This window comes from Ornithorhynchus anatinus, chromosome 3 (genome assembly GCF_004115215.2).
Source record: "Ornithorhynchus anatinus isolate Pmale09 chromosome 3, mOrnAna1.pri.v4, whole genome shotgun sequence".
Lineage (NCBI taxonomy): Eukaryota > Metazoa > Chordata > Mammalia > Monotremata > Ornithorhynchidae > Ornithorhynchus > Ornithorhynchus anatinus.
This window is the reverse complement of record NC_041730.1, coordinates 68,060,391-68,078,582: the sequence shown is the minus strand read 5'-3', so window position 1 is coordinate 68,078,582 and position 18,192 is coordinate 68,060,391. Positions and strand designations below refer to the sequence as shown.

The window sequence follows — 18,192 nt, the reverse complement described above, 5'->3', positions numbered from 1 at the left end:
CTATAAAAACTACTATCTGCCTGGCAGTGAAAACACTTGCCAGAACAGAACACAAAGGCTGATTTCTTTTGGCAAAGTAGAGAACATTATTAACTTGCACTTCGGTAAACTGTAAACAGAAACATTCTGAATTTTAGAAAAGTGTTGTGCTGAAGGACAAATTAGCGTCAACCTTTCCCAGTGTGAGATTATGCTGTTCCTAACTGACCCCTGAACCATATCCAGTACTATAAAAGGCCACTCTATCATTAATTAGGCATACGTTTCCTTGCTTTAGGGGATATTTACACTGAACTGACAGCAGGATTGGGCAGTTGTATTGGACTGCATTTCAGTCTAAAAAAAAAGAACTGTATTCAACATTGTTTTTGCAGCAGCCTGAGGACTTTAAAATCATGTTGTTCATTAATACATGGTCCTTATTACTCTTCAGCCAGTCACTAAATTAAAACACCATTATGCTACTTCTTTTCTATGATTAAAAACAGCTTTAGGGTAGTGATATTTTAGAGGTCTTGGAATTCATATTATTACTATAAAAAAGACATGGTATATAACTTATCCATCAATGATTTATATACTTAAAAGCAAGGGTTTGTCTTATTTGAGCAAATGAAACCTAAATTTATAAAGCAATAAATGGTAAACATAAAAATTTAAGTATAGTCACTTGAACAATTGAGTGGAAGAGTAATAACCAACTGCAATGAGTCAAAGGATTATATTGGTTTGCATTGCTTTGTCAGAATTATTCAAATATACTGGCTCCCTAGATGCTTCATGGCTTTGAATAATAGGTTAAAAAAAACTTTAGTGGAAGGTTAAAGTTGTTTTATTCCTTAGCCAAAAGATCAGAATGGCTCTTAAGAAACCACACTATCCCCCAGGTTGAAACATATTACCCTTAAGAACAGAAGACCTTGAGGTTTTTTATGTTTCTTATAAATACAGATTTATAGTGATATTTAGGTCTTGCACTTCTTGCAGGGTTAAATATTTATTTTGCTTTTCTAGTTGGTACCAGTGCAATTTACCTTACTGAGAGCAGACTATCAAGTAAATTCTAGTCCTCTTGTATTTAGCATTTATATAGCAACCATCTCCTCAAATCCTAAGCATTTCATATTGCTTTTATTCTGTTATGATTTATTCCTCACCACCCTCCAGTGAGGGAAGACATCCATTTTACTCCTGGGAAAGCAGAGGCAAACAAATAACTTCCCAAAGTAAACTATCCCAAGAAAACCCTGCAGTCCCAACTTGTTTAATATTTCCTAATTAAAAAAAAAACCAAATTGTTATTCAGGTCAAAGACCACCCTAAAACATAGTCACAAATATGGTCTAAATATTTGGGAGCAAGTTTAGGTTTAATAGGGAATGAAAGCAAATCTATTCACATGAGGCAGCAGCTGATATTAGTCAGTTGATCGTATTTATTGAGTGCTTACTGTGTGCAGAGCACTGTACTAAGCACCTTGGAAAGTACAATACAATAACAGACACAGACCTTGCCCACGATGAGATTACAGTCTACAGGGTTATTTCTAACTCCTTGGGGTCCTGCTTACTGAGCTCCCACAATTGCACCTCCAGAAAGGTGCGGATTTGGTTCCTCTAGATCTTATTCCAGGAGGTGAAGAAGGCAGAATGCTGACAGGAAGGCTGAACTTTATAAGGATTGAGCCTAAAGAGAAGGAAGTAAGGGATATAGGGATATGTTCCATTTGGAAACTGAGAAAGTCTTCCCATATGAAAATTTCCTTGTGACGTGAATTGATTCCCTTTATGTTGATCTTTGTAAACACATTCAAAATATACTGATTAGAAATTATTATATTTTTGTAAAGTGCTTACTATATGTCTAGTACTGTTCTATGCACTGAGGTAGATATACAAGTTAATCAGGTCATACACAGTCCCTATCCCACATGGAGCTCATGGTCTAAGTAGGAGGGAGAATGGGCACTGAATCCCCAATTTACAGATGAGGAAACTGAGGCAGAGAGGAATTAAGTGCCTTTCTCAAGGTCAAACAGCGGGCAAATGCCAGAGCTGAGATTAGAACCCAAGTACTCTGACTTGCAGGGCCATGCTCCTTCCAGTAGGCCATCCTGTTAAACAATCCTTTTTCTTGCCCCCCCCCAATGGTATTTGTCAAGCACTTGCTATGTGTGAAGCACTGTTCTATTTCCGGGGTTAGATTCAAGATAATCAAGTCAGATGCAGTCGCTGTCCAAGATGGGGCTGATCCATTCTTTAACATACACCTATGGTCCACAGCTAATCATGGGAATTAGATGGGAATCATGGGAACACAGCATGGGAAGTGTTACCATGGTCACAGATGCAGCAGTGTACTTTAAAAGTCCTTCTTCAACAGATCTGACAGGGGAATTGTAGGGAAGGAAGCTGAAACAGAGCCCTGAACCCCCATAGAAACTACCTGGCTATTCTGAGAGGAAACTGACTCATATGGAAATAGTGGGAATCTCCCACCCATCTGGGGTTGGGGTCAAGTTCTCCTCAAGGTGATATTGGAGAGGAAGATCAGTTTTTAGATCTTTGTGCTGTGAGTTTGGGACCACCTCCCAGTTTGGAACACACCATAAAGAGTGTCATGTGGTATTCTACTTCACCCTGGGCAAGCTATACCTGGGATAAAAAGGAAAATGGGTGACTGAATTTGGGGTTAATTATATTATGAGCCCTTTTTCAATCAATCAGTGGTATTTACTGAGTGCTTACTGGGTGCAGAGCACTGTACTAAGTAAGCACTTGAGAGAGTATAATGCAAAGGAGTCAGTAAACCCATTCTCTGCTCCAGCCACTTCCCCAAGCAAAGACATTTGTTTAGCCATGTTGCTACAGCACTAGGTTCATTTTTGGTAGACAGGCAGTCAAGCTTGGTACCCAGCAGTTTCAAATATCATCTCATAACCAGCTTTTCCAGGCTGTACTATTAAATCTAGACTCTGACATTACCTAGTTGGTAAATCGGGTTAGACTGTGATTACTGCGGCCTTCAGAGAGCTCTCAAATGGATCTTGGCTGGGGTTTCTGCCCATACTCTGAACAAGTCAAAGCTTCTGAGTCTAACTGGCAGCTAACAAATGCAAGACAAATGCAAGGATGTTGAATGCTGGGATAAATGATTCAGGATCAGGCTGTGATGCCCATAGCCCAAATCAGGGATTATCACAGGAAGAAAGCATCACCCCCAAGATTGATGTGTTCAGCATGCACAGGGTTCTCTGGCATTTCTATTTGCCATAGTGTTGTGCAGATAGTACACAATTAAATTTCCTTTTCAAATTTGAATTTTTCAGAGAATGACTATCCAAGGAGAGAATTCTTAAGGAGATAAAGAAGATAATGCCTGGGATGTGGGCTCCTTTGAGGAAACTGTATACAGTACATTATCTCTACCAGTGAGGTCCAATTTTGGTCTCTGCTTTGATGACAACCTTGGTTCTGCAAAAAAGAAAGAAATGGGATGCAGAGGAGCAAATAATAGCTTTGCTATGTGTCACTATGGAGGTTTTCTAATCTCAGCACTTTAGGGTGACTAATCCAAAACATCCCTTTAAAACCAGAACATGGTGTTCAGGGGCATTTCATTTGAATCTTTCCTTTGAGAACCTTGATATTTATTATCCTTGCTATGCAGAATTGCTCTTCCCCTCGAAATTGTTCAAGTTTCTATATTTAAATATGATAAACAATAGCTGTTTATAAAATTAAATCACTAGGTACAACGGAGACAAAAAAGCACATTCGACTAATCTATTTTAGAAGAGAACAATTCTATAAAGTGCTGCGGTACCAAGTAGAACATCACCTTGTACTTAGCATTTGCAGAGTAGCTGGTCCTCCATCGTACGGTGTAAAACCGAACCTCAGTTGTCTTCTGATTCTTAGGGACAGAGTTGTCTGCCCAGTTGACCCTCACGGCATCGTGGGTAAGAGCGACAGCTTGGACACCTACTGGTGGGAGCATGGGGGTGGAGATATCTGGGACTGAGGTAGGGAAATCATCAAGCAAAGGATAAAAATCAACTTCTAATGGATCAATGGGATCTGGGTTAATACCCACCAAATGAGCACACCCAAATGAGATAAACAAATAAGTAAATAAAAACATAATTGAAACATAAATACCAGTGATAACACATCACAATGGGTTAAATGCATGGCAATAATGATGAAAGGGAACATGGGAAGAACAGAAAAAGGGCCATTACTTCTACAGAATATCACATCATAAACCATATTCCTGTTACACAGTAACAGACTAAAACCTAATGGTACACCTTGCTCAAGTCAATATTTAAGTTTCATTTCTAAGGTTTGTTGTCATAGCTCAGTGTGAAATTAAAATTCATGGTTATTTAAAATGCTTTACACTACTTTGAGAACTAAAACAGAATAAATTATTAAGGAAATCAGCAACTTTTTCAGAAATTCAACAGTTCAACATCTAGGCGATGCTGTATGCAGACCCTATGTCTGGTGCCAGGGAAAGCATCAGCTATCAAGACCGGGAATGTTATAGTGAGAAGTGTTGGTGTGGGAACGCATTTGTGATAACGATGGTGTTGAAAATCAGCCTTAATCCCAAACTCCATCACTATCGTGGAATGACTTTAAGAGGTTAAACCTCTTCCATACAGCCAAACTGGGAAACAATGACTCACAGACCACCACTATTTACTGAGTAACATGTACAGGTCTCTACATTTCTCCTACAACTGTCTAGTGGGAAAATCATGTCAGTGGTGCTGCAGTGAGATTAAAGTCACGTTGGCTTTCAGGGAGTATTTTTTCCATTAGCTGGCCATTTTGATAACTCATTCCTTTGCTGAAACCTTCCCAGGAGTGGCTAGGAGAGCTACCCCATGAACATTGTGAGATGAGGCACAGCTGACCTTCCACTTACATAAATGGACATTGTGTACATCTTTGAAACCTGTGGCACTTCTTCCAACCTATTTGTACATCTCTACAGCAATGCCCTGGGAACCAGCAGTTTTATCATTTGAACTTTGATTTACAGCCCTCAGTAGTAATAATAATCATAATTTTAGTATTTGACAAGTGCTTACTATGTGTCAAGTACTAAGTGCTGAGGCAGATACAAGGTAATCGGGTTGTCCCACATGGGGCTCACAGTCTTCAACCCCCTTTGACAGAAAAGGAAATTGAGGCACAGAGAAGTGAAACAGCTTGCCCAAGGTAATCCAGAAGACAAGTGACAGAGTTGGGATTAGAACCCAGGTCCTCTAACTCCGAAGTCCGGGCTCTTGCCACTAAGCCCTGCTGCTTCTCAAGTGGTAATGTAAGTGGTTTGTTGCAGGAAGAGAACTTCTAGCAATAATCAGGATGGTTAATATACACTCAAGAACTCTGATGACTTACTAGTTAGGACTGCAGTGCGACTGGTCAATAGCTGTGGCTTGTCAGCATTTAGGGTGGCATTAGAGCTACTGTATTTCGGTCCATAGGCTACCTGGAACTCTTTGAAATATTTCTCCCTATCCTATATTTCTCCCTATCCTTACTCTAAGATGCTAATGATAACGATTATTATGGTACTTGTTAAGGGCTTACTATGTGCCAAGCACTGTTCTAAATGCTGGGGTAGGTACAAGTCCATCAGGTTGGACACAGTTCCTGTCCTATAAGGGGCTCACAAATCCCCATTTTAAGTATGGGGTAACTGAGGCCCATAGAAGTTAAGTGACTTGACCAAGGTCACACAGCAGACCTGTGGCAAAGCTAGGATTAGAACCCAAGTTTTCATGACTCCCAGGCCTGTGCTCTAGCCATTAAGCCATACTGCTTTTGCTTGCAGCCCTTCAGCTTTTATCGCCCAGCGATTCCTAAATGTGACTTAGGCAGCTACTTGCAATTCTGGTAATCCAGTTTTTTCTCAGTCAATAGACTGTTGCTGATCTGTGTTCAGTTTTCACTGTGAGTGGTCTTCAAGCAGCTGCTTGACTTCACAGTCATGTTTATTAAACCCATCTTGATCTTTTCTCTTGGCAAAGCTAAGAACATCTGCTGCCTCTCTGCATATGGCTTCTCTGAATGCCGTCCCCACGGTCTCAAGATCTGGGCTGCCAGAATATACCAGTGAGTCAAAGGCCTGATCCACTCTGATGACAGGGTCACAATGTTTGGTATCCATTGCCAAAACTTGCACATCGAGTGTCAGTGGAGGTGGTTTATGGTTTTCTGATAGCTGTTCCATGACTTTGCCAACTCAAATATCAGTCTGCTGCCATATGAACATTTTGATAGGGCAGCGTGGGTGTTTCTCTTATGGAACGTAAGATCATGACAACCTATCATGCTGCCTTTTGATGATAAAACTATTTGAGGCCAGTGATGGGAGTGTGGAAGGATCCATATTGTGTTAAGCTTTGCCGCCAGCTAGACCACACAGTTTGAGATAACTGTTGCTCACAAACACATTAACAAACACGATATCATTGGTGTTTGCTTTTCCTAAACTGTGCCAATCTAGGCCATGCTTCAAAGTCACAGTGAAATCCTGGAATGATGTCTGTCCTTCTGCAGACTGCCTTGATACAACTACTTTCTGTTCTGAAACATTTACCAAGTTTGTTAGGTTCTTTCTTACTGATTTCAAGTAATCTTGTCACACTTTTCTGATGTGGATAAGTTGGATGAAGAAAATCTTATTTATATGTAAGGAAATACTGCACTTACTGTTCTTTTAAAATTGAATTGGACAATACCCGAGGCTTTATATTGCCACTTTGTGAGTAGCTTTTTTGACTGCTTGATGATCTAAAAAAAGCTATACTAGTTCAGGACTCAAGGGTTTTTAGGGCATCTTAAATATTAGTTTCTGTGAGTGCACACTTAAAAACCCAAGTTATTCAACAAATATCATCACGACTGTAGTGAGAGCAGACTCTTGCTGCTATGAGATGATTGCCTTAGTATGTCCATGGCATTTCATCATAATTTTTCAATAAATTATTTAGTATCTCACCAGGCTGTGGTCTTTGGAAGAAGGAACAAAAAGAGAAAACAGAGAAAAATATGTGTTTAAAATCTAACGACAGAGCCCTGTTTTAAAATTTTCTTCCCTATTCCCTATGGCTCCTTTAAAACAAAGTGGATCTGGGATGTGATAATGGGAAAACTGAAGATCCTATTGTGTCTGTGAGGATCTTAGAAACTTGGGGAAAAATATTTGTCAAATATGGGATTCAACTTCTTTTGCCCAAATAAAGAAGAGAAGATCTCTTCGCTTGCTCCAATTTGAACTCATTTTTTGAGCATAGTTTACTGGGGGCAGCAAAAATAATGAAAATTTCCAGATCCTTTATTGACAGGCACCTAACTCACATTGAATTTTAGTCCAGTAAAAATTGACAAATATATACTTTTGCTTTCATTCAGCATATTTTGAAACCCACATGTCAGTTTGTGAAGAGACTGTCAGCTCGTTGTGGGCAGGGAATGTGACAGTTTACCGTTCTATTATACTTTCCCAAGCACTTTGTACAGTGCCTCACACACAGTAAGCAGAAAATATGATTAAATGAATGAATGAATGAAGATGTTGGGGTCTCCAAAATAGGTGATTTGAACTGATGAATGAAGAACATTTCAAGTCTGAAGCACACTATTTTTTGTCTTTGGAATCTTGTGTTTTCAATGACTAGATCATTTGGCTTCTGAAAATTGACTACTGAATGCTTCTACATATTTCCAAATAGTGAATTTGTTGATGTTTAAGTGTAGATGTCTGTTATTTAGAAAATTTCTTCCTTTAAGCATATCCTGTGCCTTTAAGCTATTTCTTGGACAATTACCAAAGAGCTGCAACTTCTTGATTTGCTTTTTCCTGCAAAGCCTCTTGGATCAGAAGCTCATAATAAGTTTAAATGGCCTTCTCTACTGGCTGAACAGTTTCCTAAAAGTTCTTCTTTGACTGAATTGGGTTGTGGATTCTGGAGCTCCATCCAAAGGAATATGGACCATAAAGATGAAGAAAAGGGGAGTACCTAGCCATAGACTACTCTGTTTAAAAGAGGAACTAACCCAGCTTCAGGAAGGTATTCTATAGGATAACACAAAGCCCATCAGCCTCTTTGCTGACCTCCCTGCCTCCTGTCTTTCTCCAGGATTTGCCCAAGGTAATCCAGAAGACAAGTGGCAGAGTGCTGCCTCCTGTCTTTCTCCACTCCAGTCCATATATCACTCTTCTGCCTGGATCATTTTTCTCCAAAACTGTTCAGTTCATGTTTCTCCACTCCTCAAGAGTTGCTCATCCACCTCCACAAAAAACAGAAGCTGTCAATCAGCTCCACTGATAAAGGAGTGTAACAGCCTCCCTCAAAATCACCTTTCAGAAAACCCACTGGATAAACCAATATTGAAATATCTGGGACTAAAACATCTTAAAAAAGGCAAAATTCTAAACCAAATTAATCTAGTGAGATTTCAAAGGACCAATATCTATTTTAAAAGGCTCACTGGACCATTGATCAAATAACAAACCTTACCCTGAAAGCACTGCAGTGCTAAACCCCCTGCTACAAGACTTCTGTAGATGATTTCCTTCCTAGGGATGTCCCTGGTTTTATGCTGGCTTGGCCATTTTCCAAGATTTCGTGTGGGAATACTTCACAAAGGTATTGCGTCAAAGTTTGCTTTCCTTTCCATGTGGAGTTTCGTGCATGTTTTACTTGGTGATTCTTTGTTATTCCTTCCCTTCAGACTGATGTCTTTCCATTTTGTTGTCAACCACATTCACTATCATCCAAAGTTCTTAATACTGCAGGGTATATTCAAGGATATATGACCAAATCATGCCTCATTTTCCAAGTGAGGAAGAGACTGCTTGTTTTCCTGATTATCTTGACTGCCTTTACTTTTTTTGCCTGCTCCATCCTCCTTTCTCCCTGAGACTCTTGCAGAACTTATATTTCATCTCATGACTTGAGCAGGGCTAGTCTTGGAAAGGGAAGGTCTATTCATATGTCTCATCATGAGCATTGCTGATCAGTATAATTGATCTCACTGTGATGTGGCAAGTTTCAGAGGGGAAAATAAGGCAAATCAGACGTATTGGTTCCATTATTGTCAAGACTCCAAACATTATTCCCATTCGCCTCTGTATGGACTTACTGCAGTGAGCAATGAGAAGGCTTCATCCCCCCTTTACCGATCTAACTTACCTTCTACTTAGCTGAGTCTCAGTTGCATTTATTTCATCTCTGAGGTTATTTATTCCATTAATTCACTTCTAACTAATATTGCAAAGCCTAACTCTGTACAGAGTAGAGATAGAATTAAGTTACTGGATAACATCTTAATATATCTCCCGATATCCAAATATCTGTGAGACTGATCCATTAACCCAACTATAAGGATCTATTACTAGAGCTGGAAATAAAATTATTTATGGGAAGAAAATCTGTGGGACAGAAATGGAAAACCTATAGTCTTCTCTCAATTAACACAGTTAATGGGGGGCCAGAGTACTGATGATTTAAGCCCTTAAACCTGTTTTAGCTTCCAGTTTCAATTTTCTTTTCTACCAACCATGTATTTAGAGGTGATAGCAAGTAGCACTATTGACTGGCTAACTTCAGGTTTCCAATACATCAGAGGGAGAGCCAGTGAAGACAGGCACTGAAGCAATAGAACCAGACAGGGAAAACTGACCAGGGGAGCTGGCCAAGGGGTAATGAGAGGTAGATGAAAATAGCCTTTTCCCAGATCCCTAATTTCTAGGCCTTTCCCCAGTCCCAGCTAACAATGTAGTTTTAGCAGGCCATACATTGTCGATGCTGCAGTTTCACTAGGCCGTATTTTGTTGACACTGCAGTTTTACTAGGCTGTATTTTATTGCAACTGCAATTTTACTTGGACATATTTTTCCCCTGGAAGTCCTGTTGCAGAATGGATGTCCATTGGTGAGAAAGTCCTGATTCGTAAGTTTCTGATAACCAACTGCTCTGACAGTGTAAACCAGTTGAGCTTTCCCTCTTTTCCTTAGAGCTGTCCACTTCATTCTGGAAGTGAGGGTCAACACCAGGCATCGTTGATCAAAGCTGGAAGAAAGCCAAGGCCTTTCATTCCATTTTCCCTCTGTTGGATACTAGGTATGTACGGTAAAAATGGATTTTCTAATCTGGTGTGGTAGGAGCCCAGAAGATCCACTGTGGGCTTGAGGTGATTCCAGTAGGTCTTTAGTTGAGCCAAAGGTGCAGGTCCACGCTAAAGTGGGTGACAGCTGGGTGAAAGCATTGTACATTTCTTCACTGTAAGGACTTTCTCGGCAGGGAAGATGTCTATCGCACTCTCCCAAATGCTCAGTACAGTGCTCTTCACACTGCAAGCACTCAATACATGCTACTGATTGATTGATATATTTATAACTTCCAGGGCTATCCTGGATCCAGCTCTTGAGTGGGCTGAGTCCTTTATCAATCCTATAGCAGCTGTCAGGGGTTCTTTTGGATCAAGGCTCATACCAGGGCCTCTCCAAACTGAAACGAGCATCTGGACATATTCTTATTTGTATTTGAACTGCCTAGCACCAGTCCCCAAACCCACCACCCCAGAAGGTTGTGGGGAGAATGGTTGAACTAATGACCGCTCCTTTAGGGTTTAGATTCATTGCAATGAAAAGAGATCAAGAGAAAGAAGAAAAGAGAGAAACAAGAGGTCATATTCACAAACTGGCTAATCAGCCTGTATCATTGAATTGGTTGTGTTTAAGTAACTCAAGTTGAGTTTATGATAACTGGTTAAACTGAAATAAAATTAGATGAATAAAAATGTACCTCATTTAGTAAATATAATTTAATAAATATAATAGGTGCATACCCTATTCTCAATCACTTGTTATAAAACTCTCCACCAGTTCCTTTTTCCCCTTACCTATTCACTCTCTTCTACTAGATTTCAGTTTAGACTTTCTGTTTCCCTCTACAGAAATCTTTTCACTGTGCCTTGTTCTCTAATCCCATGCCACTGACCACTGGCTCTACACTCTTTTCCCTGGAGCAAACGTTTCCTTCAAATCCCCTCCAACTCGGCTCTCCCCATCTCCAAAACCCTTGTATAATCCCACCTTCTACCCAGTTCATATCCTCCCAACTAGCGTGGCCTAATGCCAATAGTACTGGCTTGGTAGTAAGAGGACATGGGTCTATTCCCGGCTCCACCACTTGTCTGCTGTGTGACCTTGGGCCAGTCACTTAATTTATCTGTGCTTCAGTTACCACATATGTAAAATGGGGATTAAGACTGTGAGCCCCATGTGGGACAACCTGATTACTTTGTATCTACCCCAGTGCTTAAAACAGTGCTTGGCATATAGTAAGCACTTTACAGATTCTATCACAATTACTATTATCTCAGCAGTTTTGCACCCTCTACCTTCTATTGTACTTTTGTACAGATCTTTCTTTACATACTCTATTCAGTCCTTCTTTCTACTGTCTACAAATTTCTTAGTATCAATCAATCATATTTATTGAGTGCTTACTCTGTGCAGAGCACTGGACTAAACTCTTAGGAGAGTCCAATACAACAGAACTAGAGTAGACATGTTACCAGCCCATAACGAGTTTACAGTCTAGAGGGGGAGTTAGAAAGTAATATTAATGAATAAGTAATTTATGATATATAATGTAAAGATAGGACTTTATATTCTTTAGTGCTGTTGGGGTTGGGGTGAATATCAAATATCCAAAGGTCACAGATTGAAGTGCACAGATGAAGAAGTAGGGAGAGTGAGGCGGGGAAAAGAGGGTTTACTTGGGGAAGGCCTCTTGGAGAAGATGTGACCTTAAAAATGCTTTAAAGGGGGGTGAGTGGTGGTCTGAGCTATATGGACGGGAAAGGAGATCCAGGCTAGGGGGAGGACATGGGAAAGTGCTTGAAAGTGAGATAGATGATCTTGGGGAACAGTGAGTAAACAGGTGCTAGAGGAGTGAAGTGTGTGCAGGCTGAGATTAGTGAGGTGAGATAGGATGGGGCAAGCTGAGTTCTTCACAGCACTCAGTGGTAAAGCACTCAGTTTGCAAATGCCCTGGCATGACCCTTGATCCAAAAGAACCTCTGGCAAATCAAGTTGCTTTAGGACTGATAAAGGATTCATTCCACTCTTTTATGGAAAACACTTTCTGTTTGATGCAGAGGTGAATGGACAGCCACTGGAGGTTCTTGAGGAGTGAGGAAACATGAACTGAACTTTTTGTTGATCAGTGATCCATGTAGCGGAGTGAAGTAAGAATTGCAGTGGGAAGAGAATCAGGAGGCTGAGCGGTCAGTGAGGAGGCAGATGCAGTAGTCAAGGCAGGATAGGAAAAGTGATTGAATCAGCATGGGACAGTGCTCTTCAAACAATACTGATTAATATTTCATGATGGTTTCAGATTACGTCGGCTGTCATAAGCCTAAATCCACTAAATTGTCCCAAGCACATTTAAAAACAAAACAACTTACCCGTTAGAGATCTGGTGGTGGCACTTTCATAGAGAGGAACTCCCTCTCCCGCATTGTTAAAGGCTTTCAGGGAGATCACATAATGGGAACTTGGCTCTGCAGAAAAAAATAAGGTCATATAAGTTAGTCCTGGGAAATACTCTTGGTCAGCATTTACTAGAAAGTAAATGCAAAGTGTGAAGTGAATTACGTTGGAAAACAGTTTAAATGTCTTTACAAGTGGCTGGATTCTCTGCTCTGATGTTCAGTTCTCCCAAGCCTCCACAAACCTCTGACACCAGATAATAATAGATGCTTAAAATATCAATGCTAAAAATGATAACTATAGAATTTTTTTTTAAAAAAAAAACTTCTGTTCTCTCACCAATGGGCATAATACACTTTCGGTACAGTTCAGTGAACCTTAAATATGACCTCAAATTAAAATGCAACAAAATAGCCCAAAAGATCACATGCTAAATGGGGAGGGGAGTGGGAAAGATGGAAAACAATATGACCTAGTTAAAATCCTTAAAATAAGTCTAGATGAGTGAGTGAGTGAGTGTGTGTGTGTGTTTTCACCCCTTCTGCACCAGCCTGTTTTGGACAGAGTCAAGCTTTCCGTTTATCCTGCAGAACAGGACATTTTCAACTGGTAGAATGGAGATAGTAACATAGCAGTTGCTTCAAGGTTATTCGATTTGTCCGTAGAACAACCATTACCCAACACATGTCTTGCTAAATAAATCACCAGATCAAAGTTGCCGTATATTCTGCATTGTTAGATTCTGTGGTTAGTTCTATTTGCTTTTCAAAGGCTTTAACCATCCCTTCCGGATTTCAGAATATTAGAGTTTTTGCCTGAGTCCCAGTTACTACTCTGTGCATAGTACTGTTCGTTATTTGTGTACTGAGCCATTTGGATCATTTTGTAAACTCTTTGTGACAATAAATACACAGACCATAGAACTCATGATAGTATTTAATCTTAGAAAGGCCCATCAACACTTATGTTTCTGAAAAATTCTGTTATTCCTAATTTGATATGTACTTCCACATATTGTATAAATAATAAATTGGGAAAATGGACATTTAAGTGAATTAGTTATCAAAGACTCCAGTTTTAGACTTCCCTCACTATTCCAGCTATACTGTAGCAGTGGAATTATTGTAATGGTGTAGTTAACATTTCAGTTAATAGATAGGAAATATCTATTGCTGAGCGCTTACTATGTGGAGAGCACTGTACTAGCACATAAGGGGAAGAAAATGTCCATTTGTGCTCTCCCTCAGTGATTCCCCTTCTGAATTTCCACTAATAGGCTTCCTTCAACAAGTCACTGTCCAGTTGTCAGTCCAGTATTTGAAGTATTTATCAAGCTAGGGTCTCTGAACCTTAGTGGGGAGGAGTGTCCCTTGTTTCGGCCACCTCCAGAAATAGCCCCACTCTTGAGCTATTATTGCCTCACAAGTTATCAAGGGGATGCACTGTCTGGGACTAGAGAATCTTAAGCCTAAAGCAGGCGATGAGAGATTGTGGAAATTAACCTCAGACTTTTGGCTCAAAGTTCAGTTCTTTCGGGGGTGTAATGGAGCAGAGTACTCTGGAGAACAATTCTGTTGCATATGCTCAGAGTCCTACACTTTGCATACAAAGTCAAAATTGAATTTCTAAAGAACTACCCCCTCTATGTTAATATGAAATGTACCAAACAGCTCTGCTGTTGTTACAGTGGATACCAAATGAATTAAAATGTCATCATGTTCAGAGCCCATTATTTTGAGTTCACTTAACGGTAATTTTGGCTGTTCCAAATGGGATACATTTTCAAGTGTTTGTAGGCAGTACTGTGTATTTCAAAAAGCAGAGTCTGATCTTAAAACTAGGCCAACAAATACCTGGGGTGTTATCCATCACCACCCTTCTCTGAAAAGAGAGCCGCAACGTTCATTCCATTTTAATTTATTGTAATTACATTAGTCAGGTGAAAATTATTTGGAAAACATGCATAATTTGGGGGGAAATTGTACCATGCCAGTAATTTAGAATGATTGGTCTGATTTCAAGTCATTCATTTGCTGTGTTTGAATTTGTGACTCTGCACTGTGCCCATATTTCTACAGGATTATTTAGTTTGAGCGTTGACTTAATAATACATCTGTTCTTTACCTCTGATTGAGACCAGAACAGGAGGAAATCATCTTAAAAATACTGATTATAAGGATCAGTGACCTGGCCAGAGATTAAACACTGAGCTGGACAGACTACTGGTCTGACATAGTATGCCACTGTTTATGTTCCTAAGGCAAGAAATTACAAAGGGAAGTAGTGTGTTCTAGTGGATAGAGCACAGGCCTGGGAGTCCTAAGGACCTGGGTTCTAATTCCATCTCTGCCCCTTGTCTGCTGTGTGACTAGGGGCAACTCACTTCACTTCTCTGTGCCTCAGTTTAATTAATCTGCAAAATGGAACGAAGACTGTGATTCCCACGTGGCACAGGGACTGTGTCCAACCCAATTACCTTGTATCTACCCCAGTGCTTAGTACAGTGTCTGGCATATAGTAAGCACTTAAATACCACAATTATCATTATTATTATGAAATTATATTGATGGGCACCGACAGGCTCTAATTCACTGCAGTCCTATAAGGGTAAAATAGAAAACAATAATAGAGATAAAACTAACGATATTAGCATTCATTAAGCAGTTTCTATGTGTGAAGCAAAGCACTGGGCTAGATACAAAATCAAATAGGGCAGAGTTCCTATAACACATAGTGCTCACAGTCTAGGTAGGAGGGAGAACAGCTATGAAATCCACATTTTACAGATGAGGAACTGAGGTACAGAAAAGTTAAAAGTGTTTTGCTCAGCGATGTGGCAAGGATAGGAATAGAACCCAAGTCCTTTGACTCCCAGTACTGTGTTCTTTTCACTAAGACATGTTGCTTCTTAAATATCTCTAAAAAAAAGGGCAAACCTGCTCAGTGGTAAGAAGGATGGACTAGGTGACCAGTCCAGCTCTTGACCTGAAGCTTCAGCACAATTTCAGCTGAAATGTTTGGAAGGACATGACTATTTTAATTAGCAATTATCTGTACATTAAATGTTTGTCAAAGTGACCAGATTGATAGCCTGTGAGGCTGTAGGGCTTTAATAATAATTAATAATTATGGTACTTGTTAAGCATTTACTATGTGTCAAGTATTGTTTTAAGACTGGGGTAGGTACAAGTTAATCAGGTTGGACACAGTCCCTGTCCCATAAGGGGCTCACACTCTTACTCCCTATTTTACAGCTGAGGCAACTGAGGCACAGTGAAGTGACTTGCCCAAGGTCACACAGCAGGCATGTGGCAGAGCAGGGATTGGAACCCAGGTCCTTCTCACTCTCAGGAATGTGCTCTATCTACTAAGCCACTGCTTCTACCTTCTGCCACTGCTCTTGCTTTATTCACAGTTCATGAGGTACTTCAAATGGAGCAATGTTGTGCTCTCTCCACTAACCCACACTGCTTCTACCGTCTTCTGCTGCTCCTGCTTTATTCACTGATGATGAGGTCCTTCAAATGTAGGAGCGGTAGCTATCTCTTTCTACCACCAGCATGCCAAGATCAGGTGTTCAGTCTTCCAGTTCACAGAGCTGTAGCCCTCTCCGTTTCAACTGCCAACAAGTCAAACTGTGGCAATTAGACCAGAGGCAGGGTCTCTAATGCAGATAACTGTCCCTTCTAGTGATCTGAGGACACCACATGTATTGACTAGAGGCCACTAAACCTGACTGTAAAATCCTTGTGCAACCCACTGGCTTCCACTAGATCTGAAGGGCTTTAATTAAATGAAATGGACCAGTACTAATATGGTTGATTACAGTAAACTATCTTGAAATTAAACACCTACAACGAACTGTCATAATCCTTCAAACTGGTGAAAGATAGAAAGCTCTCTTTTGCCATCCAATACCATAGTGGTCTCATTGTGTATTTCCCCCCCCCCCAGAAACAAGGGTAAATGAATAGGCTGGATTATCATTTAATCATTTTACCAACGTGGTACATAGGCACCTGTTGAGTGGAAATAAGAGAGAAGAAAAATATGGGTTGCTTTTATTATACTAACACTTGATTTACTGGAGGGGGTAGAGGCTGGTTAAGAAAATTTTATGGTGGCTAGAAATTTGTTGTATTATTTTCACGGTTGATTTAATTATTAATAGCAAGTAGCAGAGCAAAAGTCTTCTGTACCTGTGAATGTTGACATGACAAAACAGTCAATAACAAGTATCCTCTCAGTAAGAGCTTTATAAAATGATTATATAGGCTAGGCCACAGCCTGGGAAAACAGCAACGAGTAGCACTGCAAAATTATAGCAATTTAGCTAGAGAAAGATAGAGCAACATGATAACAGTCAACTCTCATGCAAAGCCACTATCTCAAGTAATGATTAAGCCAAAATCCTCAAAACAGGACTAATTCAACTCAAAGATTTCAAAGAGCAAACACAGGTAATAGAGTCCACCCATCAATTACATAAACTTCCTTAAACACTGGGAGGAACTTGACACCATACCATAAAACAATCAGCACTGTTTGCTGCCTTAGTCTAAATACTTTAGTACAACCACTGAAGAATACTAAATCCTTTATGCTAACACCTACCCACCAGGCTGAGATTATACAAACAATGTGGTTTGGATCTTGAAGAAAGGTGTAACCACAGTCCAATGTTCAGAGGGCTGAAGAGATCAACCCCAACCCACCCCCCCTAGAAAAAAATCAAATAAGATGTTGAACTGAAAGACAATCTAATTTAGAAATGTAGGATACAATAATAATAATTATGGTATTTCATTCATTCAATCGTATTTGTTAAGCACTTACTCTGTGCCCAGCATTATTCTAAAAGCTATGTATATATAAGGTAATCAGGTTGGACCAAGTGCCTGCTCCACATGAGGGTCACACTCTTAATTCCCATTTTACAGATCAGGTAACTGAGGCATAAAGAAGTTAAGTGACTTGCCCAAGGTCACACAGCAGACAGGTGGCAGAGCTAGGATTGGAATCCACGATTCTGACTCCCAGGTCAGTGCTCTTGCCACTGGGCCTTGCTGCTTAACTGTCAACTGTAGGTAAGCATAACCTAGTGGGTAGAGTATGGGCCTGGGAATCAGAAGACCTGGATTCTACTTCAGGGGGAGGGAGTTGAGATAGGAGGATTTGGTGAGCAAGAAGTCAGTCCTCATTTTCTTGTAATTTAAGCACCTAAATAATACTATTATAAATCAAATGTAAGAAAACAGAATAAGGCACAGTGAGGTCAGTTTAGGAGGAATAAAGAGTGTGAGTGGGGTGAATGCATTAAGAAGAAGGAGGAGAAGAGAGAGAGAGAGTGAGTGAATGCTAATGGAATTCCTTAAAGTCAGGCATTCTGCTTGACATAGGGAGGAGAAGGTACCCATTAAAAGTTTGGATAAAAGAAACATTTGCAGGATGACATTTGCAGGATGCATCAGGGTGAAGTTTGAACTGGAAAGGGGACAGGGTGGATGCATGGAGGCCATTGTGGAGATTGATGCAGAATGTAGCCAAAATGGGACTGAGGTCTGCACCAGAATGGTGGCTTTTTGGGTGAAAAGGCAGGTAGGGATCCAGGCAACGTTGTAGTCTACCATTTTCCGTCCCACCACTGAGGGTCCCTGTTGCTGA

At 40.2% G+C, this 18,192-nt stretch overlaps 1 protein-coding gene across 1 annotated transcript in view; it reads right to left on the bottom strand.

Moving 5' to 3' along the window:
• Positions 1-18,192, bottom strand: part of DCC (DCC netrin 1 receptor) — a 644,354-nt gene that overhangs the window by 115,339 nt on the left and 510,823 nt on the right. Inside the window, 2 exon segments of the mRNA XM_039911321.1 lie at positions 3,841-4,079; positions 12,504-12,599. Of these exon segments, the coding sequence (XP_039767255.1) occupies positions 3,841-4,079; positions 12,504-12,599 (335 nt within the window).